Here is a 27,481-nt window from a genome sequence, read left to right on the forward strand (position 1 = left end):
AGTGGTGCTGGTGCATGTATCAGAGGCCTGTTCCTTTTCGTTGCTGAAGAGTATTTTCTTATGTTTGTTTTCTCATTTGTAAGACAGCCTCAGAGTCCCTTTCTCTGGGGAGTCTTCTCTGACCCAAGGGCTCTGTGTTGCCTTTGCAGTCCCGTGCCACCCAAACGTACCTTCCCACACATCATGTTGTGTGTTGCTAATCTCTTTATGTATTCCCGACTGGACTGAATCTAGGAAGGGAGGGAGTGTCCTCTAGTCATTCCCATGCTCCCAACACATTGCCCCATACACAACCCCGACAGGTGCTCAGCTTCACGTGTGAGCGGATCTCTGTAGGAGTGAGGCTGCCCTAAAGCAGGACATTTCGATACTCTGAAAATGAACTCCCACTTGATGTGGTCTCATCGAACTCTCACAACAGCCTGTGAAGTTGGCCGTGATGTGCACCCTTTACACAGAAAGAAAGGAAGGCATCCTACCTGAACCCAGGGCCCACCTTAAACCACTGATGACAGTGATTTTCCTCCATAACCCCAGTGGCTTTAGGACTAGGAATCTGTGTTTCCATAGCAAACGCTTATCTCTCTTAGCCTGTTTTCTATTTTAGCTCTGATCAAGGCAACTCTAAATAAAGGTCGAGTCTTATTGGCTAAAAAAACAAAGCTCTTAAGTTAGGTCCAACACAATGGTGGTCCAGCGGACTATCAGTTGTTGAGAACAGGCTAATTTATTCCAGATGGCCAAGGTTGGCTGGGAAACTGCAGACAGCCATCACTGCTCGAACCAACGCGGAGGCTGCAGCTGGATGGCATCTGGCCACCTCAGGGGGACATAATGTTGTGAGAGTGGAAGCAGATCAGAAGGACTTTGGTTTAATTGTCACTCAGCCAGCTGTCTCTCAATTGGGAAAATTAATCTGTTAAACCTCCCATCCCAGACCTGTAAATAACTAACATTGATCCCCAGAATGTGTGAGGATCAGGGGTCCATGCCCGGGAGCAGGATGCAGATGGTAATGACATTGGTGGTGAAGGCTGAGTCCTCTCCCCTAATTCCACATGCAGTCCTCACTCCCGCCAAAGAAGAGCTGGGAATTAAATTCAACTCACATGGGCCAGTCGATCGAATCTGGCAAAGAGCTCGTTGAGCATCCTGACCAGCTCCTGAGCGGACAGGGTGGTGGAGAGGTTGGTAAATCCTTTAACATCTGCAAAAAGAATACTAGACAACGGGAAAGAGATGGAGCGGGGAGAAAATGCATTAATATTTTAAACCATCCTGGGACACATATCAACACCATCCAAAGAAATTAACCATGGTCTGAGATTTTCGCTCTCCCTGGCACGCGATCCAGGAGGAGAGTCTCAGCATTTAACAAACATCCCAGCAGGAGAGTGCACCCAGGAGTGCAGGAAGGACAGGGGGCAAGCGGAAAGCCCTTCTTCCTGTGCAAAGCTGTGCAGCGTGGGCAAGGCAAACACATTCCAAAGGAAACTTATCACCAGGAACAGATCAATTAGTTGGGTGAAGGCAAATGAAGCTTTATTAATTATTTCTGTATTTTCACAACAGCAGCGCAGATGCCCTGAACACGGAGCAAAATCGACACAGGGAAAAGGCACACAGAACCTCATTATCTCAGCCAGTGACATGTCCTCTACCCAAAACTGCAGGCAAACAGAGGTGGGCAGTTTTTCTTTTTCTTTTTTTTAGTACATTTTTATTGATTTTAGAGAGGAAGGGAGAAGAATAGAGAGAGAAACATCGACGAGAGAGAAACATCAATTGGCTGCCTCCGGCACACCCCCTACTGGGGATCGAGCCCTCAAACCAGGCACGTGCCCTGACTGGGAATCGAACCAGGGACCTCTTGGTTCGTGGGCCGACACTCAACCACTGAGCCACGCCAGCTGGGCGAGGTAGGCATTTTTAAAAAATTATGGGACTAAATAGCAAACCTGGGAGACTTCAGGCAGAATAATTAATTACCTAAAACTGTCCAATTTACTAAGAATTTCCGTGAGGTGAGGTTTTATTCTATGCATATGGTTTGGCCCTAGGGAAAAAGGAAGTAAGGAAAGGGGCAGTCCTCGGAAGCCTTCTAAAAGCAAGGCAGTGCATGAGCAAGGTCTTTGCTAATTCATGCAGCTACCCAGGGGGGAGGCATTATTGTCTCCTTTGTGAAGGTGAGCAAATGGAAGCTCAGAGAGGCAAGGAGGCTTCCCCCGCATTCGCCTGGCAGCATGTGGCAGAGCTGGGATTGCCCACTCGAATGGAATGGTTGCACTAGAGAGAGGGAGACAGAGAGAAGGAAGGGAGGGGAGGGGGGAGAGGAGGGGAGGGAAGGGAAGGGGGAGGAGGAGGTGGGGAGATTGAGGAGGAAGATGGGGGTGGGGGGGAGTAGGGAAGGAGAGAAGAGAGGAAAGGAGAGATACTTGGCGTAGCTTTCTTTCCTGTTGCTTCCTATTAAAATCCTGCTTGTCCTTCAAGATTCCACCATGTGGTAAGACTCATGACATGTTTCCTGAATTGAATCAACAGAAATTACCAGAACCAACACTTCCTTCCTTAGAGTGTGGCCATGGCCACCACCTACCTCATCTCCTAGAGGCTGGTTAGAAATGCAGAATCTCAGGCCCCACCCCAGAACCGCTGGATCAGAATTTGCCTTAGCAAGAGCCTCAGGTGATTCTTGTGCACATTCAAATCAGAGAAGCACTGGTGTAAGTCACACTCATGCAATAAGAATCAGTTGAATGAAAAATGAAAGACCAGGAACAGAAATCAGGGCCCTAGTTCTCAATGCATTGCTCATTCTGCAACCCCAGGTGCTGGGCTCAAGGTCGGGTCTTTGGTTCTAAGGATAAACTTGTAACCATCCAAGATATTCATCTTGGAATATACTGACGGGACCATATTAATTTCTAACTCTAATTTGGTTATATAAGTTGTTTATTTTGCTAAAAATAAGTGATGTTACCTAACAGTCTCTCTACAAATAGAGTCTTCAAGGAGGCAGAATCCACAGGAATCATTGGGAACATGAGCCCTGTGTATATTCTTCCTAACTGTGTTCTTAGGATCATTAAAGCTACTCTGCAGGACTACTGTAAGAAGATAACTTATAAATCACACCACGGTCCTCAATAAGTAGAGGATACACAACTCCTGTGGAAAGTTTTGGGAATCAGAGGGTGATTAAGAGATTGTCACACAGACAGGCTTCGAAAGGCAAAAAGTTTTCTGGGCTCATTCAATTTCATTTTGCTTGTACATGAAACTCCAGTCTGCATGGTGAACTTGGTGAGTGCGCATGTTCAGGGCTGGCTGGAAATAGTCACTTAAAAGCAGGTGGGCTGAGATGTGCAAACCACATGACATGGGTTGGGGCAGAAAGAAAAAGGGAAGGGAGGTCTGGTGGAGAAGCTACCTGTCTACCAAATCTATGCCTCCCTGGTACTAGCAAAGACCACCCAGCCAGGGACTCTGTGCCTCTCTCATAGCTAGGTGATCAGGCATCTGAGCAGAAGAGCAATATACAGATCTCGTAACATAGAAACCCACACCTGAAACCTATATGTTCATATTCACCACTGTCACCCCAATAAATTTAATTTAAAAGAAGTGATCTTTGTCATTTCTGGGGCAAGGTGGTAAAGAAATGGGTGGGCCTTTTCTACTCTTCCCCCTCCAAGAACTGAATGCCAAGAACTTTGAGGACCAGGGGATGGTACCACTATAAAATGCAGGGGTTTTTGCCCCTGAGTCACCCATCCACCAGGAACATTAGCAGTGGGCATTGTGGGACTAGAGTCTATTGAGTTTAAATTATTGAGAATGGGACGTTCTTTGTTAGAGCAGACAGCATGGCCCTCAGTAAGACAAGAAGTGTCTTCAATACATGGGGGAGAAATAGGAAAGAGAAACAGAACTGGGCAGATGAGCTTGGTAGCCCCACAGGCTTCCAATAAAAGCCCAGTGGCCAGGGATCTAGCAATGGACATCTCAGCTGTGCATAGACAAGATCAACTTCAATTCAAATATTTTTACGGTTTCAGACAGCTCAGTGTTTAGATTAAGAAACTAAAACCCAGAGAGATGAAAGGATGCAGCCAGTCTCTTGCAGGGACTGTCACTCACAGAAAGAATTCTGGGTGAGAACCTGGTTCGCAGGCTCCCCATCTGCTGGGCACACTGATACCTCAAGCATGGTGCGTCCTCTACACCCTACACTGACAGGAGGTGACGAACTGTATGAAATATCATTAAGAGTTAGACATTTACAGCGGACTGCTTTTTGGGAAAGGTCACAAAACAACACAACAACAGAGAAGCCACAGAGAAGAGAGAATGAACCAGGTGGTTGCCATGAAGAGAGCGGCAGGATTGGAAATGATTTCAGAATGCTCCTGACTCCACAGTGGGTGTGCTCTGGGGGCTGGGGAAAGAGGCGTAGCAGCCGGTCTGACTTTGTTCTCAGACACAGGCCAAGGACTGTCCTCCTCTGCTTTTTTCGTCTCTGGTCTTATTTTAGCACCGGCAGCCTTGCAGTGGGCTGCAGAGGCCCCGCCGCCCCCGGGTGAGGTCATCTTCCCGCCACCAATGGGAGCTGCCTTGGGAGGAACTGGGCAAAGCCCAGGGCATCAGCGGGGGTCTCTTTAGGTTCTTTTCCCGTTAGAAACAGCTCCTTTACCTTGAGTTGAGGCCACTGAGAAATGCAGGGCAGCAAACTCAATTTTAATCTGGTGTGTTGTAAAAGGGTCTTGGAGCACCAGGCCTCAGTTCAATGCTTTAAAATAAATGGTGGGTGGAGGGGGCAGAAGTAACTTTAATCGCTCTGGACTAAAGGACCCACTGATACTGATTAGTGCAGAGAGAAAGCCAAGGGGGTTTTTTCTTGAACTTAAGGGTACCAGGTGTGTGTGTGTGGGTGAGCTGGCTTGTGTATTTTCTCCATTTTTTCTTAATTAAGGGTAGTTTCCCCCACCCCTTTCTCCATGGTCACTCTCATAATTTGTCACATATTGATATTCCCCTCTTTTATGTTAATATGTAATGTACATATTTTATATCTGGATCTAGATACATAAGCCACTGCTCTGCCTTCACTTATACTGATCCTTCTGTCCAGGTTTCCTGTCCTTTGTCTTTTCATTTGGATGACTCAATAATGCAAATAAGAATCATCTCTTTCGAAAGGTTTCTCTGCCCACCTGTACCCTCCACCTCTTACCCGCCCCCCATCACAGGGCTTCCTCTTTTCATGATCTCTTGGCGCCCTTTGCTTATTTTAATAACCAAGCCCCACACTGTACTATACGATAGGTACGGCCTGCAACCTGCTGTTCTAGGTTGATATTGATGAGTTCCCAGGATCTATGGAGCCAATTCCAGGCTGGGGTGTATCTTTTACCAGAGCTGCTGTTTGAGAAAGGGCTCTTTGAGAACTCAAGCAACCTAAAGCAGTGTTGCTCAGCTCTTCAGTGAGACCCAGAGAACCACCTATACTGATTCTCCTGCTACAGGGCTGTGTTAGAATCACACTTTCTGCTGGACTTGCTTCCAAATGAGTGTCCCTGACTGCCAGGCATAGGACAGCCAGAGATGCTGTAAGTGGGAAATGTTCTTCCTTCCTCTCCTATAAGCTGGGAAGCAAGGAACTAAGACTGTAAGTTGGTTTTTTCAGAGCTATTCAGTGTATGGACTTTCCCCCCATGTCTGGGAAATTTCTGCCCTATGGTATTCGGTGGGAGGGAGATACAGTTCTGCTGTACAAGCTGAAAAATGTCAGCTCTTTGCTTTCTGGTCACTTCTTGCCAGTGGCTGGGCTCAGCCAGTTGGCCCACCAGCCCTAGGCTTTAACTCGAGCTGCAATGAGGGAGGGGGAGGGAAGGAGGGGGCAGGGCAAAGGCAGCCACATCCAGATCCTGGGGCTGCTGGAGGAACTGCAGAGGTGACAGCTGTGTGGGGACTGGGTTGGCAGCACAAGCAATGAATTCTTCAGAAACAGTGAAAGCCAGGCCCTTACTGGCCTAGCTTTACTGGGATTTTGGCTGTGCTTCTGGCTTTAATCCAGCTCGTCCCTAAGACTACCTCTCCTCTCTGTCCCTCCTCAATTATTCTGGAGCCACCATGTAGCCATTCAGTACGTTTCTTTTGAATCAGCCAGGGTTGGGTTCTTTTTTGCTTGCCACTAGAAACCATGTCTGAAACAACATACCATATACCTAATGCTCTACTATATGCTCACCCCTGTCCTGTGCTTCGTATATCTTCGTACTCATTGCAAGGTGGCTGTAAAAACGCCCATTTTACAGAAAAAGATCCTGAGATCAGGTCTGTAAGTTCCGAAGGTCACACACAAGGGAGAGGTAGCATTGGTATTCAAAGCTACTTTGCTTCACTAAGGAGCCCACCCTCTGATTTTCAGCACATAGCATGTTGTCCAGTGCAGTACTAGGCACAGAGGGGCACTGGTGGATGGATGGATGGATGGATGGATGGATGGATGGATGGATGATGGATGGATAAGTGGATGGATGAGTGCATGGATGGATGGATGGATGGATGGATGATGGATGGATGATGGATGGATGAGTGCATGGATGGCTGAGTGGATGGGTGATTGGATGGACGGATGGGTGGGTAGATGGATGGATGAGTGGATGAATGAGTGCATGGATGGATGGATGATGGATGGACAGATGGGTGGGTGGGTAGAAAGATAGACAGGTGGATAGATGGGTAAATGAAAGGGTAGATGAATGGATAGATAGGTGGATGGGTGAGTGGATGGATAAATGGATAGGTGGTTGGCCAAAAATTGTTTTCAAAAAGACCAAAAAAAAGCTATAGTCCTCTTTTGTACTGTGTTAAAGACACTTATGAGGAATATAAGGAGGAGACCTGTGTGATCACCCCTGAGGTTTCCAGATCTCATTCTGGGATTAGTTTTCCAATCACAGTGAAAAAGCTTTTCACTTTCCCACTCAAAATTTAAAGGCAGGTAAGCCTACTGCAGGGGAGCCAAGCAATAAGTCAACAAGCAAACATAATTACATTTCTCTGACATTCTTCTTGAGCCTCAATTTGGAAAGGTAGAGCTCTCTGATGAATAATGACTAGTTAATGAATTAATCAACCAATGAAAAACAGCACACACATTCAGGCAGACAAAAGTCATGCAGTGGAATGAGAGCAGCCGGGTGCACACGGGTCTCACGGAGAACGGGCAGGGTGTCATGTTTCTCACCTGACATTCTCATAGCGATGGATGTAGATCCGATGGAACTGGTGCTGCAGGTGCTCGTCTTCCACGTTGGTCATGTCGTTGATCATTTCCAGGACGACAAACCGGGGGAGCACAGACAGCACCAGCCGCTCCTGGAACAAAGCAGTGAAGAAGGACAGTTTTGTTAGGTTGACAACTGAGTCTCAGAAGAGTGCGTGGATGATGCAGACGCCATGGGGCTCTTGGCTGAATTTCCTGAGGAATTGTTCATTTTAAAAGACCACCTGGCTGTGGTTTGGAGAATGAATTGTGGGGAGGGAGCCAAGGGTAGGGACAGAGAGGCCCCTTGAGGAAGCTCCTGCAGTAGCCCAGGTGAGAGGTGATGTGGGATCATGTCTATAGGGTTGGTACCCAACTAAGATGGAAGGAGAGAAAGAGGGCTAACCATGGTGATGGCTAGATTTGGAGTTTGGTTGGTAGACAGAGTGTGGCACATTGATTGCAACAAGGAACCTAGGAGAGAAACCCAGCTTAGGGGGCACCAACTCTTTATTAAGAGGAGAGGAAATGGGGCACACACAACCTGAAAGTAGGGACCTAATACTCTTCTATAATAATAATATTCTTCACCCTGATCAATATGGTCGATAAAAAACAAAACAAAATAACTGCTTAACTAGCAACATGAACTAAACCCTAAAAAGACTGCTGTGGAAACTAGGCAAGAATCTGGCTTCTTTGCTGTATCACTTGCTCTAGTGTAGACTGAGTTTAATTCAGGTGCATTCTGATCACCATAGTTTCTCTTATTTTCATAATTATGTACAGATGTGAAGCATTTTCAGCATCCATTCCTTCATCTGTTCCTCACAAAACCCTGCAAATTAGCAGGCACAAAGAACCTTCATTTAATGGACAGACTGAGTCTGGGGGAGGTTACGTTACGGACACCACCAAGTGGCAGTGCCAGGATGCAATTCTTTGCCTGTTACTCCTTGCTCAGATTCTTGGTGGGGTGGAAAAAGCCTGGGCTTTGAGTCTGATGGGAGTCTGCATTCCACCTCCGACACTTACTAGCAGCATGGCCTCAGGTGAGCCACGAGACCTCTGTGCCCTAGGTCCCTAATTTGGTAAATGGCCATGATATCATCCACTTCACAGGGCTGTTGTGAGAATGCAATGAAATAAAATATAGGGTGGGCAAAAAACAGGTTTACAGTTGTAACACAAATAAATAGTACAATAATTAATAAATAATAATACCAGAATAAGCTGTGTTTCGCCTACTCACAACTGTAAACCTACTTTTGCCCACCCCTGTATGTAAGGGGACAGGTGTTTCTTTCCTTCTCTCTGTTCTACTTAACCCTGTTCTCATGCAAAGGGCTTTATTAATGAAGTGTCCACAGTGCTTCCTGTGATGAGGCTTTTGCCTCTCTTGAAGGCTGTCACACCTACTCCTTGACTAGAGCCATGCTTCTTGCAAATGCTCCGCTCCTGTCCATTTCATGTTCATTAATGTTATCAGTCAACTTGCTGGGTGCTTGTGGCCCTGTTCACGCCATCACTGCAGTACTGTCACGGCTCTGAGGGGCACTCAGTGCCTGGGAATAGCGCGTGTTAACTAAATATTTCCTAAACAAACTCGTGGGCAAATCAAAGGCAAAGGCTGTGTCCAGCTCATGGGTGCATCCAGGGGCCAGCAGCATCCCTGGGACAGGATAATTATTTGTTAAATACATTCTTTAAGGGGCAATGCACATTCAATCTTCAAGCAGGACATGAATGCTTCTAAGGGAGACTTTTTGAATAAATTTTTGATGGCAGAACTCTCCAGTTCCAGGCTTGCCAGCCTCCAGCCAGTCTTGCTACTACCTGGCAACTGCCCCATTTCTTCCCTTTGCAAAGCATTTTCTGCAAAGCATAGAGTTTGCCCGGAGTCTGCTTATAAAAGCCCATTTGCAACACTTTTGTTTCCCTCAGATTTGTTGACTGCCTGAGAAACATCATTCAAATCCTCTGAAAACACAATTTAAAGAAAATGGGAAAGTCTGCCCCTTCATACAATTGCCCACTCCTGCTGAAGCACAATAAATAGTTTTCCAGCTTTGGAGATCAGAAGTATCAGAGTCTCTCCTGGAGCCAGGCTGGGGCCCAGGGTGGCCTCTGAAATCCATTCTGCACATCTTTTTGTCCCTGGGTTTTTCCTCATTTGCATGAAAAGGGACTTGAGTTGATTCAAAGTGCACAGTGGCTCCTGTCTGGATTTATACCTCTACTCACATGACTGCTCTATTCATGCCATTAGAATGACTTCAGGGCATCAATTGCTACAGTACTGCCAGGGGAGGCAAGGTGAAAACATTGCGAGGTTCAGGATCTTTATTTTATGCATACGATTGCTGTGAGACAGAGAAAGGGAGAGGGAGTGGGGCAGCCCCCATGCAGGCAGCGCTTCTGGGCTTGCACGCAGCAGGACCTCTGAACGGCAGCAGGAAGAACTGGCCACTCTCAGGCTCCTGCAGGCCGAGAGGCCTCTGATGAACCTCTCTCCGCAGTGAAGGTCCAGGCACTGGTGAGACGCTCGGGGGTTGCAGACAATAGCTTGTGTTAATTGATCACTCACTGTGTAGACACTAAGTGCTTTGCATCCAGTATCTAATCAAAATCTCACGTTCATCAAAGGAGGTAGGAAGTTTCTATTTTCATCCCATTTTGCGTATGAGGATACTGAGATTCAAAGAGTGAAGGTGAAATCAGGCAGCCCAAGTCATGCACTTAGTAAGTGCAAGGTCCATGTTCTTTTTTCTCTGGAACTTGGATCATAAGTCATCTATTTTTTCATTTGTGTACCATGTCAAGAAGTAGGTGTTATGTGACGGGGGCAGTGCTGGGCAGGGAGAATCAGCAGAAAAGAAAAACCAACATGGTGTTTGCCTTTGTAGAGCTAAGGTTCTGGAGGTAATGGAGAGACCGAGGTGGTGATTAAGGGGACCTGGGGCTGCTTAGCTGAATGGTCAATGAAGGACTCCTCAAGGTGACCGTTAAGCTGGAAACTGAACTGCAGAAGTGGCCAGTCCTGTGGAGAGCTGGGGAAAGATGCTTCAAGCACAAGGAACAGCAAGCACTGAGACTATGGTACACTGTCTCTCATCAAATTCATTCATTCATTCATTCATTCATTCATTCATTCAGTCAGTCAGTCAAAAGATTTTTACTGAGATTCTGCTATGGACAAGTGTGTTAGATGATATGGATATAGGGGTGAACAAGGCATATAGGGTCTTAAATTTAGTGGGGGGGGGCATACAGGCTTTGTCTCAGAGATGACAGACACAAATGAGAGTCATGGCATCAGAGAGGTCCAGTGAAGGTGGTAGGCAGGAGCTTGACAAGCATATGACAGTAAGTCAGGAGCAAGCCCTCACTAGAGATGTAAGCAAGTAACACAGTGACTTAGGGAAGGCTGTTCTGTCAGAGCAGATGAGGTCCTGGGGACCTTGCTAAAACAGGCAAGAGAAAGGAGAAGCTGGGCTTCTGCTCGGTTTATCATCAAGACTCAGATCAAGACAGAGATCAAGAGGTCAAAACTTGGATCTGTAGAGACTAAATATTGGGTATTTCTTCTCAGAAATAAGGCATGTGCTCCTCACTAGAGGGGCTCCCCACCCCAATGTTCTAGGCCATGCAGTTATTCAGATGAGCCATGAAGTCCTTTGCTCATGTTGGATCTGAGTCTGGGCTGCCTTCCTACCTGGTCTGCTTAGGTGACACCACTTCCATGAAGCCCCCCCCCCACCTCCCCGAATCCTTCTATGCCGTATAGATCTGCCTCCTTCTGCCCGGACTGGAACATGCACCAACCTCTGGACCAGCACCTGTACCACCTGAATGCCGTAGGGGCTGACCTCCACCTAACCAACTCTGGACTACCTGGCACGGGATCCGCTTTTTCCAGTTCCTCTCTCCCACTGGTGAGCTGAGAGGGCCACTACAGGGCCGGCATCCCCCAGTCGGTAGAGCGCTCTCTAAAAGCCCACACCTTCTACTCCGTCCGCAGCCCTTTGCTGACCAGGAGTCACTGAGCTTGTTCTGTACCCAGTCATGTCAATTTTATCTTTTAGTGCACTCACTCAATTTAACTGGATATTAAATACAAATATTAAGTAAATAGGAATGAGAGATAGATACTGTTTACATGAAAATGGAACAGAATGCTTTGGAAAGACAATAATACTGAATAAATAAGACATTGCTACCAAATTAGACGTGGGCAGGACAGCTGTAAAAATCTGTGGGACAAATAACAAAAATCCAGAAGTCATGATAATTTTGCAAGGATTTTTAAATTCTTGCTCCATTTTAAGGAACTAGAAACCTTGGTTGATTTACTATTAGCTATAGCCCCTATAAGAAACAATAGATCACCAAACGAGTGTGGTTCAGTGGTTGAGTGTTGACCCATGAACCAGGAGATCGCAGTTCGATTACTGGTCAGGGCACATGCCCGGGTTTCAGGCTTGATCCCTGGTGGGGGGCGTGCAGGAGGCAGCCGATCAATGACTCTCTCATCATTGATGTTTCTCTCTCTCTCCCTCCCTCTCTCTGAAATCAATAAAAACCAATTTTTTTAAAAAAACAACCCACAATAGATCTACACTTAAAATAATGCTTTGGCCTCATTTTGAAAGAGCAGATAATGAATTGATTATTTTACGTTTATGTTACAATTAAAATGTTTAAGTATAATTTTTCATAATTCCCCACTTTAACCTTCTTTTCCAATTAATCACACAATCACCCATCCTGATTGCTTCAGCTAGAGGAATTTAACAATTCTTATTAGGGCATCTGTCATCCTCCCTAGACCATGAAGTATTTGAGAGCCAAGAGGAGGTGTTATCCATCTTAAGAACCCAACACAGGCTTCGTAAGGAAGGGGTGGCCATATTATGTGGATTTCTTTGGTGACAGTGAAATAGATTCCCAAGTAACAGGCCTGAAGAGATAGCAGATTTATCATAAGCATCTTCCTGACTCTGACCTCACCTCTCTACCAGTTTTCCCACCAGTAATTGGAGATGATAATAAGAGCATCCACCTTGTAGGGGCTGGTGTAGGGCTAAAGGCCTTAATATTTGTGAAAGAATTATACAGTGTCCAAGGCACTGGAACCAAAGCCCAAGTGTCTGCTAAATTCACTGGCAAACATGCTCTATTTTAAGGCTGGTTTTAGAACTCTAATCGTATATTGGTGCTGGGGCGTAAACCTTTTAAAGCAGGGATGTTACACAGGATCTATGGGGAAAATGAACAGACGGAATATGTAAAAGGCAAAAGGGCTGCACAGGAAAAACCTCCAGTCACACTTTTAATAATAAAATATTTAAAAATTAGTCATCAAAATCGTGACCCTGGCATTTGAATTTAGATCTTAAAGGTTTCTATGGAATTTTCACCCAGAACTGTTACTGTTTCTGAAAGCAAAATGTGAGCACAGGCAAGCACAAGATGCGGTTTAATCGGCTCCTAAAGGTATGTTCTTTTCAGGCTGACTCAGCAAGAAGGCTGCAAGTCTGGGTTAGTGTCCCTGTCTCCCTGGTGGTGGTCTATGATCCCAGGAACTTTGCTTCTGCTCGGAAATGCAAAGACAGAAGGGTTTTGGAGTCAGGCGAGCTTGAGTTGAATGCTGCCTGAGCTCAACAGCTGATTCGTTCTGTGACCACGATCTATAAATCCTTTGAATCTCAGTTTCCTCATTTACAAAATGGGAATAATAATACCATTTAGTAGGATGGTCCTTCCTACTAAATGACAAAGCCCCTTTTATAGATCCAGGTGCACAGTAGGTGCTTATTAAATAGCAGTGGTCATCAGACACGTTTTAATTCATCCCAGGGGCTAACTCATAGGCCATGGCCTGCAGGACTCCAGAGTCTACAGCCCATGACATGCAATGTAATTCAAAGGATGAAGCACAAAATTCAGGTTTCAGGGAATTTTCCTTCCTTTTATCTTTTCGAGGAGTTAAGATTTTTTCAGGTCTCTTCATTCGGTAAGTTGTCAGATACATCAAAATTGAAGTCTTGAGACAGATCTGTTGCCTCACTCTTGTTTGCTCAGTTATTGCTGAATGCCTACTGTGTGCCAGGAGACCCCAGCGCACAAGGCAACCAAGGCCACACCTCCTTCTCAGACCACACCTCGGATCCTGTAACTTAGCTATGTGACCTTGGGCAAGTTAGCCTCTCCGAGCCTCAGTTTCCTCATCTGCAAAAGTATAACAGTAGCTCGCTTATGGATTATTGTCAGGACCCAGTGAGATATGTTTTGTCAACATGCTTAGCATCAGCAGCACACCATGGGTGTCTGGGGAAGCAACGGGGCGTGATCTATTCCAGGTGCTGGCAATAGCGGAGTCCCTTGCCTATAGAGAATTTAAAATAATAATAAAAGGGCTAAACATTATTCTGCCTTTTACTCTCACCATTCACTGGTAGTTTCAGACAATGGCGTAATAGAGAACCGGGCACACAGCACATCCCCTCCCCCTTCATCAGCTCTTTGAATGTGGAATTCACATTCAATGCCGCCTCTGCCTCTGCGTCTGCATCAGTCTCACCCTGGCCAAGGCTCAGCTCGCCTATGGAACCTTTAGTTGAGGGCCTCATCTGATAAATCAACAACTCTAGCATTAAGAAATAAAAAGGAAGGCCCCTTTTACTCTTTGGTAATAAAATGATAAACCAAAGGCAATATGACCCTAGGGTGAAATGCTAAACCCTCCTGAAAGGAATTCCGTCCAAGGTGGGGGAAAAGAACACTCTTTTTGCATCAGGCAGCGGGTCCCTCTTGAAAAACTTTCTTTAAACACTTCTTATGGCTTGAGGATTTCAAAGCCTTTTTAGACTGCTCAGAGGGTCTCTCCCACACATCTCCTCCTTTTCTCAGACACGGAAAACACTGCAAAGCGTTGTGCCGTTTTCAGCAGAAAGACATTGGTTTGTAGGTGGGAAATCACAGTGGGAAGGACTACATTTGAGCCGTATTTAGGCATGTGCTCATCCGTGGTCTGATCTTGGGCAGGTCACTCTACATCTCTGAATCTGAGCTTTCTTGCATGGAAACAGCAGATGATGCCCCTCGTCTGCCTTCTTCACAGAGGGGAGTTATGGCGGGTGAGACAGTCCAGCTGCCCGGGATGGTGCCTTAAAAACCAGGAGCTTGCCAGGCAGAGTCGGAGTGGCACAGTCCGGCGATGGGCTGAGACACAGAGGATGGGGAGCCGACCGCCGGTTTGCGGATGAGTTCACCACGTTGAAGGCTCTCGGTGAAAGGGGACTGGTCAGACTCGAGAGTCCATTGGAAACCATTTGGAACAGGGGCCTTGAGTGCTAATGACAAGGAATCTGTATTATCGATGAGTATATTGGCTCAGAAGTGAAAAAGTTTGCCCGAGAAACCTAACAACTGTAAATGAAGAGTCAGACTTGGAAACTCAGTGAATTTGGTACCAAAGCCAGTGCCCTTTCGGAAACTCTTGATGATACATGTACGCCAAGTACTTCCAAAGCTGCCCCCTGTCTGTAAATAGAGACAGTGCTACTCATTTTTCTGGTTCATTGTCCGTTGATAGGTTCTCCACACCCCATCACCATTCTTTATTATAACAAGTGGTGGCTACTGTCTCAGAGGGGGGACACACGCACACCTGGGATGCTTCCTCGTGGGGTCCCGGAATCAGAATTACTCACAAGCCCAAGGCTCCTGCCGGAGAGACTAGAGAGCGCTGAGACCCAGCTGGAATGGGCACAGAAGGAGGGTGGCGGGCGTGGTGGACCAGCAGTCAGCGTCCTTTCCCTCCAGTCTAATGCAGCAGCATTTTCAACACTGGGCCTTATAACACATTCGTGGGCCTGAAATCCAATTTAGTGGCTCATATACAGCATTGAAAAATAAAATTGATAAAAACAGAAAACATCGGAATCCAACAACTATAAAGGTAAATATTGTTTCCTGGATATTTTCTTGTTTTTACATATATATGCCTCTGTGTCCAAGTAAAATGTACTTCTCACTGGGAATTACAACGGAAAAAGTAAAAAGGCGATGGGTATCCCTTTCTGAATTAAAGGAGTTAGAAAGCTAATGACTGCATTTGCCCAAATCCTGAAGCTCTGAATGTTTTGAGTTTTGACAATCAGATGCATGCACTCCTGCAAGGTTTAGAATGTGGGGTCAGACGGAGGTTGTTTTCCAGCTACTTCTACTTTTTGTTGCTGGCATCATGGTTATAGAGATACTGGGTTTTTAAACAGCAGCCTCCTGGTGTCCAGTCACAGGATTTGTGCCTGTTCAGAAGGTGCCCACTGTCTATATTTTGCCGGTGGGCCCAGAAGGCGGCACAGCTCTGGAGGGCACAGCTGTAGCAGTTGTGGTTTCCTGGTCTCTGTCCTTCACAGTGAATGAGAAGCTGGTCCATAAAGTCTACAAGAGAAACACTGATGTCCCAAGAGAGGATTTAACCCACCTCCAAGGCCAATGGACAAGACAAGTCCTCTTGTCTCATGGTGGCAGGAGTGAGGGGGCCAGGAAGACATTTTATAATTTCATCAACACTCAAAAATCCTTTCTAAAATTCATCAGGCCCCCAGAAATCTGTGTGCCCTGGATGTCCTTCTGACTACATACTTGCAATCGTCAAAGCACACATCTCTCTCCTACTCCATTACACAGCAAGAGAGCACGCACATTTGGTTCTGTTTGACTACTCAATTCAATTTCCTTCAATAAACATTAAGCGCGTCTGATGTGTGCCAAGCTCTGAGGGTGCTCCTAGTGCTGATTAAGACTCCAGCCCCAGAGAACACCCAGACTGTGGGGGATGCGGACATGGGAGCATCCCTATGGCTTAATTCAATAAGCTCTGTCCTAGAGGAAAGACCCTGGCACTTTGGGGACACTAAGAGTGACATAGGAGAGGGTGGGGAAGTGGGGCCTGGTGGTGCCTGTCCCTCAGTCACACACAACATTGACTTCAAATAGGTTTCACAATGATTCAGTGAGGCAGTTTGGGTTATTTCAATGTAATATATGAGAAAACCAAGGCACATCCAGTTGCACCCTTTGCCCAAGTTTATAGGGCTGATGGTGTGCAAAGCTGGCTTCAAAGCCAGGCCAGGTCTATCTGACTCCACTGCCAACGCAACAAATACATTGCTTATAAGCACCGTAGGAATTTTCTCAGAAGTAAATTTTCCAGTGAAATTCTCACATGAGAAAAATCAGAAGTCACAGACAGATTTGCTTTTGGACAGTTGTGAGCTGCATTTCCCTTAACTCTGATAAATTCTTTTCATACCAAGGTAACTTCAAAATCTGTCATACTAATACTGTCATCTGTGATGATGGACAGGAGTAAGGTTATAAAAGCTACCAAGTACTGCTTTAATATGCTAAAAAAAGAAAAAAAAAGAAAAAAAAAAAGCACATGTATTTTGGATAATTACAAACCCCAGTGTGGAAAATACCTCTAGATTGTAAATTTTGCTTCTGTTTTTCCAAGACTATTTGGACAGATTAAAAGAACACACAAATTTTCAAATTGCCATCCATGTCCGAAAGCGGATAACCACTTGGGTATTTACAAGGTGGAGGCTTAGGTCCTGAGGCGTGGTGGGGAGGGAACATTCTCTCTATTCCGAGGGGGCGGGGCAAGGGCCTGGTGCAGGTTCTGTGGTTCGGAGACTGAAATAAGTTGGAGGGAATCCTCTTTAAGAAAAACATCACAAACCATAACTATGTACTTACCAGGGCCCCTTGGAAGACCTTGGAAGGAGGGACCCTGGCGCTTAAACTCCACCAGCTTCCCTAAGGCTGCCTCTGAGCGGCCCAGCTGTCCTCGCTATTGTAAATGCTGGATGGTGCCTGCACCTTGGGGGACCACCTGGCCTGTGGCTGCCTGTGGACAGATAAAGCAAAGTGTCGCCTCTTTCAAGTATTAATATGGGCTGTTTCCATAGATACCTGGTTATAATTATGCCACAACACGTTTTAGAATGCTACTCTGGTATCTTTTTAAAAAATTAACTTGTAAGTGTTTTTTTACACTCATCCATTGAAAATTTTAAAACATTGAATTTATGTTTTATCCTGACATGGAGCAGAGCTTTTCATATTTATTCGAGAACATCGTATGTGAACAGCAATTAAAGTAGCTTGAATTTGGAGGTGGATTACAATTCAGATGATTCCCTGGCTTGCAGCATTATCAGGATTTTGTGCATCCCCCTCAAATACAACACTTCAAAGAGTAATAAAAATAGCAACGCCTTACATCTGTAGTGTGTGAACCGTTAAAAATTACCTTCATGTGTTCTAACCCATTGAATGGTAAAAAGAATCCTGGGAGGGAGGGGTTAGTAAAATGATTTTCAGCCAGAGAATCTGAGACTCGGAGAAGTAATTTGCTCAAGGTCAACTATGCATTCACTCAGGACACCCAGCCAGGTATCCTGCTTCTGCTGCGCCTCAGAAGAGATGAGTGTCCAGGCCAGAGATCGCCAAAGGAAGCTGGGTCAGGGGCTGCAGGCCGCGGTGGGGGCGGGGTGGCTGGTGGCCCCTTCACCGTCCCCCTGTACAAAGTGCCTGGAGAAAGCACCACGGTCAGGTGTGGGCATGTGGTCTCTGCGGCCTCCTCCGCCCTGCCTATGAATGCAATGGCTAAGGAGTTGAATCATCACTTTTCAGGCCAATGTTTAATTACGTCAATTTTCTGCTTGTGAGAAGAACAATTATCAAGCACTTCTCATTTACATTTGAATAGCAGAAAATCACATAATCAGTATGGCTAACCAGGAAAATACAAGCAATACTCATTCATTAGTTCTCTTTTATTATTTCAACCGACAAACACCAGCTACCCTTTCAACGTAAGGTGCAATTCGGTTGCCTTTGATTTTCCCATCTTTTCATACTCCAAACACCTCAATTTGTTTCTCCTTGTATGTATTTAAAATCAACTCAGTCTCTGGTAAGCTGAGGGTTTTGTTTTTTTTCCTGTGGAAGGTATTAGTTCATGATCAAAGCAAATGTTTAAGAAAGAGCAGCAGTGATATTGACAACCCTACTGCCGACAACAGGTATTACTGGGCACTTACTGTGTGTCAAGCCCTGTACATGACCCTTCTCATTTAGTTCTCACGACAATGCATGAGGTATATATGTTTATTGTTGATAATTCACAGAAGCGGAAACTGAGGCATAGAGAAGTTAGGGAGTTGCCCTAAAGACACAGAGCAAATGGCAGTGCCTGGATGTGACCCCGGGCATCTGTATCCATTAGTGAGTCGTATGCTCCAGCCTCTGTGCCATGGTGGCTGATTTAGAGTTCCTTCTTTTCTTGGGTGCCGTGGGTCAGCTGGGGCTGACTCTCATGTCACAATCTTTCCCAAGTCTTTGTGTAACCTGCGGTGGGTCATCACCACTACCCATTCATACTTCCGATAAACTTATTTAGCAAGAAACGAGTCAGCAGCAGGCATCGCACTCTGCACTGGGCAGAACGGGGAATACGTGTCACTTCTGCCTTCACCGTGCATGCAGTCTAGTCGGCTGAGAAATGACCGAAAAATGACTGTAATGAAATATTAACGCATTATGATAGAAGTCTGCTCAGGGCACCACCTGTCTCTTGCATTTCCCGGAGAGATACCAGGACAATGGATGTGAGAAATAAAATGCTTTGGACAGTTGGAAAGTGAGGAGGTGTGAAGATGAAATATTTACATCTTAGTGATTCATGTATAAGAGAGGAGGTTCCCACAGAGCTAACTGCAAACTGTTTTGGACAATGGGAATGATGAAAGAGAAGTTGATGAAGAGTCAATAGGAACACCTTCTGTTGTAAATGAAAACCTCTGCAAATCCAGCATCCCACTGACTAAGGAGGGAAGGGAAATTCTTCTTCCATATTTGTCAATAATACTCTCATATTTGGGGAAGGGGCCTTGTGGGAAAGGCCCCTTAACCCAATCATTATTTCATTCATTTGATACAATGTTATTGAATGTCTCATACCACGCTAGATATTGTGGGGGAAAATACTGAGTCCTCTATTGAGCAAGAATCTTTCACTCTAATGGAGAGACATGAGACATGCCACATACAGCTATAAGTTGGAAGGGCAAAACTTGCCAAACTCCAGTTTATTATGAGAAAAGTCTCATCTAACTTTCATTTCTGGCACCTAACTCAGGGCTTGGTCTACACTACATATTGCAGCCACCTGACTGATAGTGATAATACATTTGTTACTATTGGAGCTCTGCAGAGAGCTCCGAGAAAAAAAGTCAATGTGGAATTTTGACTGGATTTTGATGACTTAGTTCAGTCCTAAATAATGAAGGGACATCAACCAAGTGTCCTGGATAGCCCATGGATCAAGAGTTTAAGTGACACACCCAAGGTCACCCAGGTGTCAGGTTAGCAATCCAGTCCAGGCTGTTTTTCTACAAAGCTCTCACTCCTCCCACCAGGCCAGCAAATGCAACTAGTGGGCAGGAAACACTGCAGAGAGCCAGGCAGGCAGATGGCATGCAAGAGTTGGCGGTGCACCCACACGGGGTACACACAATCCTTTGGGTGAAGTCAGCTGCTACAAGAGGGTCACAGGCCATTAACACTAGGCCTCTGCTCATTGCTTTAAATCTTACCAGCAATTAAAGGGAGTCACAGTGCCAACCACAATACTAAGCAGAGTGTGAAAGACCGCTTTAACTAACAATTTCTGAGAGCCAAGGAGAAAGAAATAGCCCTTGACTGGAAACGGGAGAGGAGGCTTCCTGGAGGAGGGACATCTGAGCATCAGATTGGGGCGTTTGTGAGATTTTCGCAGAAATAGCCTTAACATTTGTAGAGTTCTTTACAGTTGAGAAAACACTTTTTTTCAGGCATGATGGTACTTGTCTCTCAGAACACCTCCATGAGTGAGGACAAGAATGACCATTTCTAGTTGAGAGATGAGGAAACTCACTTCCAGTGGTCCAATAACTTGTTGAGAATCACACCAGCAAGTTGGAAACTGAAATGGGACAAGCACCTAGGGTCACACCCAAAATATTGCCATTTTCATGAGTAAACAACATGTAACCACTATGTAAAAAGGAGAGATTTTTCATACCTTTTTGTGTGTGTAATGTCTTCAGTCTGGTGTGTATTTTATTTTCACAGCACATTTCAATTTAGACGAGGCACATTTCAAGTGCTCAATACCCACATGTGGCCAGTAGCGGCTATACTGGGCAGAACAGAATTTTTCTGACTCCTAGTCTTTCTGGTCTACTAAACTGCCTCACAGATACAATGGAGAGAGATGGGAGCAGAGCCTCTCATACAAATGGAACAACAGGAGCATGTAATTCAGGGTCCTAGCAAAACACAATTGATACATCAAAAGCGGAATGGAAGACAGCTCAGTGAAGGGTTAAGAAACCCAACAATGGATGGTAAAGCACCGAAAGGCTAGGAAGAGTGGATCTACAAACATCCCTGGAGCCTTGCAATCTTATACCTGCGGGTGAGGGCTGATAGACGCTATGGCCTTTGGTACAAGCAGCCACTGCTGTTGCACAGCCTGGCAGGCGGGGAGATGGGGAGATCAATCCATTGACCTCTTTGCCCTTCCATCCAGTGCCTCCCTTGGCCAAACCCAACCAGAAGCTAGAGGGTGATGACCTATGTAGCCATGGAAGTTAGCTTCCCGGGGCACAGAGAAAGGCAGAGAAGAATAGAGACTGGATCTGGAGGGCAAGCACCGAACGACTAGCAAAAAATTAAAGGCACAGAAGTGTGGGGCCTGTTTGCTGGCCTGGGTGGAGGTGTTTGCTGGTCTCGCTGCACAAGGATGGAGGTAGTCAGCCACGTGGCTGAAAAGTCGGACTGGAGCTGGGTAGGGGAAGGGCTGCAATGTAGAATGACAGGATTGGCTCGTATTCTACAATCAGTAGCCATCCGTGGAAGGCTTTAGTGTGAGGTCTTATTTAGTAAAAATTGGGCACTAAAGAGATGGTCTTGAGAGGCGTTACACTCTGTTGGAGTTTTGAGGTTTGATTTAGCTACATGCTTCACCTCCCAAATGAATCCTCTGAGAAATAGATAGAGGAGGCACATAGAATCAAGACCAGCCACTCTAGTACTGGCAAAGGGAAGGGGGCTATGGCTGCACAGTGAGTGATCATGGGCTTCCTGGCCTTCTTTTTATATCGGCTACAGCTCTCCAGCCAGAGAGAGAGCAGCTGGGCCACTGTGGGCTCACTGCACAGCAGGCTCCCTGCTGGAGGCGAGGATCCACATTCTTACCCCACAAAAAGGCTAGGGGGGCAATGAATATAGTACACAGGAGTCCTACTCTCTGTAAGACAGAGGGACAAGATCAGATGGGGAGAAAACAGGGGCTCATGCTCTGTACATTTTCATGAGGTTTCATAGGTCCATAAAATCTCCTATTTCATAAAGAAAATTGGACAAAGCAAACAACAGCTTCTTTTTCAAGCAGGATTTTAAGGCTGACTCCAGGTGGTTAAAGTGGTTTACACTAGTTAGAAGCTGGTTAGCAGCAGGCAGAAAGCGATTTCGTGGGAGGGCTTAAACAGTATTAGAAAAAAGAAGATAGGAACAGTTAGTACACAAACGGTGGAGGCACCACCAACAGGAAGCGGCACCGCGGCGGAGGCGGGTGGGTCAGGCGCAGCGAGGTGTCCTGTGGAAAGGGAGCAGGTCTGAGGGGGCGAGAGGATCGTGAACGGGCTGAACCAGCCATACCAGTGGGACATGCACGTGAAGCTGTCCAGCAGGAGGCTGATGACGGGCATCTGGAGCTCAGAGGAGAACATGGTGTTAGAGACCCTGACATGGGAACAACCCAGAAGCAGAGGTTGAGTCACGATAAATCACCAAGAGAGACAAGAGACAAAAATGGTTATTTAATGGCTAACTTAAATGTAAATGAATTGAAATTAAAAACCAATTCCTCAATCACACTAACCACATTTCATGTGCTGTTCAATAGTCACATGTGGTTTGTGGTTTCTAGATAACACAGATGTAGACTATTCCCATCATATTTTACTTTTGTTCCCCAAAATGCCTGAAAGAAGTGAAAGCAAAACTGTGGACAGTAATGAAATGAGGCTCTGAAGGAAATAAAGCATAGGGGCAGAGATGCTTGCAGGAATGTGATGCTCAAGATGCCTCCAGGTGAAATTACTTTTAATTTGCTTAGGCAGTATTCTACCTAGACCGAAGTCACTTATGTAAAGGAATGATAAACGATGAAGTCCGACTGGTAAGTGGAGAGAGTTCAACAAAGTTGTTAACTCATAAGAAGAGATTGGACTCCTAGTTTTGGAAGACAAGGACCCCAGAAATCAGATCCCAAGAGGAGAGTGCTTCCCAAATCTATTCACTCACAAATATTTTTTGACTGAAAGAGTATTTGGGAAACACAATCATAGCACTCACTGCATAGTCATTGTCTCTGCTTTTCTTCCCAGCTTGGGTTTCTCCACTTCTGGATCCACAGTTTATCACATAGAAGGAAAAATAAAGAAAGAGCACAGCAGGATGTAGAAAGAGATCATTTTATAAAGCAATATACGAATGAAACAGAGGTCACAGCTGGGGGAAACAGAGAGGGTCTTTGCAGAAGAGGTGACATTTGAGCTGAGCTTTGAAGAGTGGTTAAGGTTTAGGGGGTGAAAGGAGTGTTAGACCACGTAGGGAGAAAAACATAAGCAATGGCAGGAGAGTGTATTAGGTGATAAGCATGCTTAGGACACTGGCCCATACGAGAAATTCCAGTACAAACTAGAGGATAGTTACATAAAATATATTTATAACAGATAAAGATGAACATGACAGATGGTACATGGGTAGTCTCCAATGTAAGAGATGGAGAAAAGTGGAAAGATGGCTTGATGGTATGAGGCTCAAAAGGTGTTTGGATTATGAGGATACCCATTGACCTGGAACAAAAAGCAATTTTTCTGAGATTCTGCCACTTTCAGGTCAACTGGAATTGACTCTTCCTTGAGTAAAGGAATGAATGAATGAGTGAGTGAAGAATGAGTGAATGACAAGGCTCTACCTTACTAGCCTTTAACAGTTATTTTAACCAAACCAACCAATTTGGAACTCAGTAGGAAACTCAACTTTCTCACCCAATCTATTGTCCGAATCACTAACTTACATCAATATTGTCTAACAAAGATGTTCAAGTTAAACAGAATTGCTTTAACACAGCCACAACATCTGCTGCATTTAATAATAAACCTTCCTGCTGCTGCAACATATGGCATCATCGGAAACTTTATTCCAGTGCCCCTGAGTTTCCAAGACACCCCGAAATGCCATGATTACCATAAGTAGGTTTCAGCAATTCTCAAAGCTAAAAGGAAAACAATTAATTCATTTAAATATTTAAAATAAATATGGGCCATTTGGATCGTTTGGGAGGAGCAGAGGAATTACAAAAGCTACAATAATTAGAATCTAACTCCCCAAAGAGAGATGTTCCAAGATGTGGCTTCCAGATGGAAAATTCCCCTAGCAGGTCTGTGTAGGACACATGCTCAGCCTGTCCCAGTCTCTGCTGAATTGGATAAGAGTCCTCCTTCTACCACATTTCTCATGGGGGTCACAATGGGCACAGGAGAATTATTTTACACAGAATTATTTCAACATGACCATCATGGAGATAGAAGCGAAGCCAGGAACCAAAGTTTGAATTCAATAAAACTCAGTTAAATAAACATCAATCAGAAGATCTTATATTCCAGCCATTGTGCTCAGTAAATACCAGGGAATCAGATAAATCACACAGAAGGAGCTGCCTGCAAGTAGTCCTTATTGGCCAAGGAAAGAGAAACGCAGACTAGTAAATGTTCTAAATGGTTTTATAATAGAGTTAACTTTAAGGCATTCTGGAAGCACAAGGATAGCGTTTCAACTCAACCCGGGGGGAAGAAAGACTCATGGAGAAAGAGATGCTGGAGCAGAATGCTCAGAGTAGAGACATCAGGAGGGAGGGAGGGAGGCTTCTCGGGCTGAATGAACCACACAGCACAGGGTAGTGACATAGCAGTTCAGAAAGCTGATGATCGTTTGGTGTGAGTGGCAAGGTGGTGAAGAAGAATTGGGGACAGAGGACAGAGACTAGGTCCCGGAGGGCCTGTTGGGCCATGCTTGGGGATTTGGACTTTATCTTGAAGGGAATGCGGCCACTGAAGGGTTTTCCAGCAGAGAGGAGTGACATCAGTGTCAAGGTCGTCACCCCATCCTCTTTATGCCTTGAACACACCCTCTGCCCTGGGCTAAGCATTGTTCACCCTTAATCCTTAATTCTCACCACTTGGAGAAAGGAATACTCACCATGTGCCTGTCATACCTACAAAAGCAAGGTCTCTAGAGGGAATAGTTTGCCTAAATTCCCACAGCCAGGAAGCACAGGAAGTGGGATTGGAATCCAGGCCTTCTAGACATTGAAGGTTTTACTTTTAAGCCCTACTTCTACTGGCTCTGAACCAGACCAGGCTTTTGGGATGGAGAACACATTGAAGAAGAGAAGCTGGGGACTGAGAGACCAGACAAAAGATGTTTAATATGCTCTGTGCTCGTTATAATTGGTGATAGAATTGTTTTAAAAAAATAGAAGAAAGTCCTTGCCTCTCTGCAGGGCCAGGATGTGCTCAAGTTCTTGAAGCCAATCACCTAAATAAAAATGTCCACCTTTGGGACCATTCAATAGTTTCTGTCTGGCATCGTACTAGCTACTACGGGAGGGGAAGGAGACGTTGTAAGTAGAGAGCGATCTTCAAGGAGCTTTGTCTCTCTACTCCAGAAGAGACATGGAGCGAAGCGTTTTAACATTTGCTGGTCTCTCCTGCCTGCTTGCTCTTGACCTTAAGAACCATGCATGCAACCTCAGGTTATCCAAGGAAAAAGCCTGTTACCCAGGACGCCAAGCATCTCATCGTGCTGTGGGAGCTGCCAAGCAAGAGGCAGCACGGCTCATGGGCCATGTTTCCTCCAGCTATGGCTTGGCGACTTTTCTTTGGAAAAGCAATTAGTAACCATTATTAAAATTGACAATCTCAGTCTTTCATAACCACATATTCCACGCTGGTTTTCAGGGACTGCTGGGCGGGCTATAGAGAAGAATGAGTTATGGGTGACTCTTGGGGGCTCACAGTTCACCCTAACAAACAGGCATGCGGTGGCTGAGATCCAGGGGGCATGCTGTAATAGAGATCCATAACAGATTTTCTTTATTTTGGTATATACAATACTTTGAACAATGCCTGGTAGTTAACACTCAATAAATATTTTTTTCATTGAATGGAAAAGTGCAGTGGTATGCTATTGAAGAAAGTACACACGGTTGCTAGAGGGTACCCCAATGTTGTGCTTCGTCACATCGTGTATATCTTAACATCAGTATATTTGCTAATTCTTTCTTCCATCTCTCCCAGCAAAGTTCTACTCAGCCTCCAGGCCCAGCCCAGAGGAGAGACTGAGTCTTCGTGGTCTCTAGCTGCTCCGACATAAATGGGTGGGTGGGTGAGTAACTGAAGCGTAGGAGTGAGTTATGGGGACGTTCACAATTGCCCCAACAAACTATGTCTTTCCTTCCTTCAGGATGTTCGCATGTGTTTTTTGACCTTTATGCAGAACTCTTCACCTCTTCATGAGCTAAATCCTACTCACGTATCAACTCAGGTATTTTTCTTTTAGGTAGGCTCCCGTCCGCCTCCAGTTTAGGCCTGACCTGTAGGCCATTCCCATAGGTGTCTGCATGGTCGTCCCTCTCTTTCTATACCTGATAAACTCTCCAAGGCCAGGAACCAATGGCTAGTGGCCATTTTACTCTCAGTGTCCAACAAGCTCATGGCACACAATAGACTCTCAGCAGATAAATTAATTCATAAACATATTAAGTCATTTAAATATTTCCTTTGTATCCTATCACAAGGTAAAGCCAGTGCTTGAAAAATTGCACAAAACTTGAACATTTCTGTGGAATGTTTTTCCAAACATTTGCTTCTGCATTTAGAAGTGTTTAAAAAATGCCACTTAGTCTCCTTAGGAATCATTTTCCAAGGAAAAAGGATCTGATGTCACTTAGGCCCTTGGGACAGTGTCTCCTTCACACAGTATAAAATTTCTAACAGTTATGTTACTATAATTAGCTTTAATAAGAGGTAAGTGGGGGTTGTGGGTTCGATCCCAAGTGAGAGCAGTACAGGAGGCAACGGATAGATGTTTCTCTCTCACATCAATATTTCTCTCTCTCTCCCCCCTTCCTCTCTCCAAAATCAATTCAAAAATCATTGTGCACAATCATGCTAATAGTAACTCTTCAGTGAGCTGCAAGGGCCCTTACACACAATATTTCCAACCACTGTCGAACTCTTTGGAAAGGGTACTGTTATCTCCACGCTGCAGATGGAGAAACTAAGACTCAGAGCTTGCTCAGCTCACTCTAAGATGGTAAATAACTACGCAAAGATTTCAAATCCTGGGCATATCATGTGAAAACCTTCTCTGCCCATCCCCCCCTGAGGATGTTCTCAGGGATAATGGGAACCTGAAACAGAGATCAAGTGTCAATGGAAAGTGGCTTCAGCTTTGAGTGATACCAAGCCAACTGCTGAGATGCTGCTGCTGAGGGAGGGGGCGGCCAGGACACCAGGAATACTTCATCGTCCTTGTGAGCACAGGACTGTCACCAAACCAGGGGTAATCTACTTAATCCTCGGAACAAGGGATCTTCCACCAAAAGATAACCTTTTCTTATAACGAGGCGGATGTAATTTTATTTTGCTTTATATACATTATCTCATTTGAGGCGAACACAATATTGGAAAGAGAGACATCACCCCACTTGTGGGTGCGGGATGTAGGGCTGAAAGTTCAGGGGCTTGGGCGGCCCAACTAGGATAAGATAGCTGTGGCGTGAACTCTAGTGTGCTTGTCCTTGCATTTTGGTCCACCCTTGTTCTCACTTTTGTATATTATTTTCTACCTCTTTTCACCAAGTTAAAAAGATAAAGATTAGAGAGGATAGAGGATGTTAGATTTCTACATCACTGTAAGTCCAAGACACTCCCCCTGAAGGATGGGAGAGACGTCTTATGGGTATAATACGGTAATCGTGTCTCCAACATGTCACAAACAGTAAATAAAAGGCTGAGT

At 45.3% G+C, this 27,481-nt stretch overlaps 1 protein-coding gene across 3 annotated transcripts in view; it reads right to left on the reverse strand.

Annotated features, from left to right (window-relative positions):
- The window catches only part of ADCY8 (adenylate cyclase 8), a gene marked incomplete at both ends in the record, with an annotated part of 155,309 nt that overhangs the window by 99,316 nt on the left and 28,512 nt on the right, over positions 1-27,481 (reverse strand). For all 3 annotated transcript variants that reach the window (XM_081116487.1, XM_081116486.1, XM_081116485.1), the window contains 2 exons: positions 1,110-1,221; positions 7,253-7,383. In XM_081116487.1, the coding sequence (XP_080972613.1) occupies positions 1,110-1,221; positions 7,253-7,383 (243 nt within the window). The remainder of the gene's footprint in view (positions 1-1,109; positions 1,222-7,252; positions 7,384-27,481) is intronic.

This window comes from Miniopterus schreibersii, assembly GCF_964146895.1.
Source record: "Miniopterus schreibersii genome assembly, chromosome: 17".
NCBI classification, from domain to species: Eukaryota; Metazoa; Chordata; class Mammalia; order Chiroptera; family Miniopteridae; genus Miniopterus; species Miniopterus schreibersii.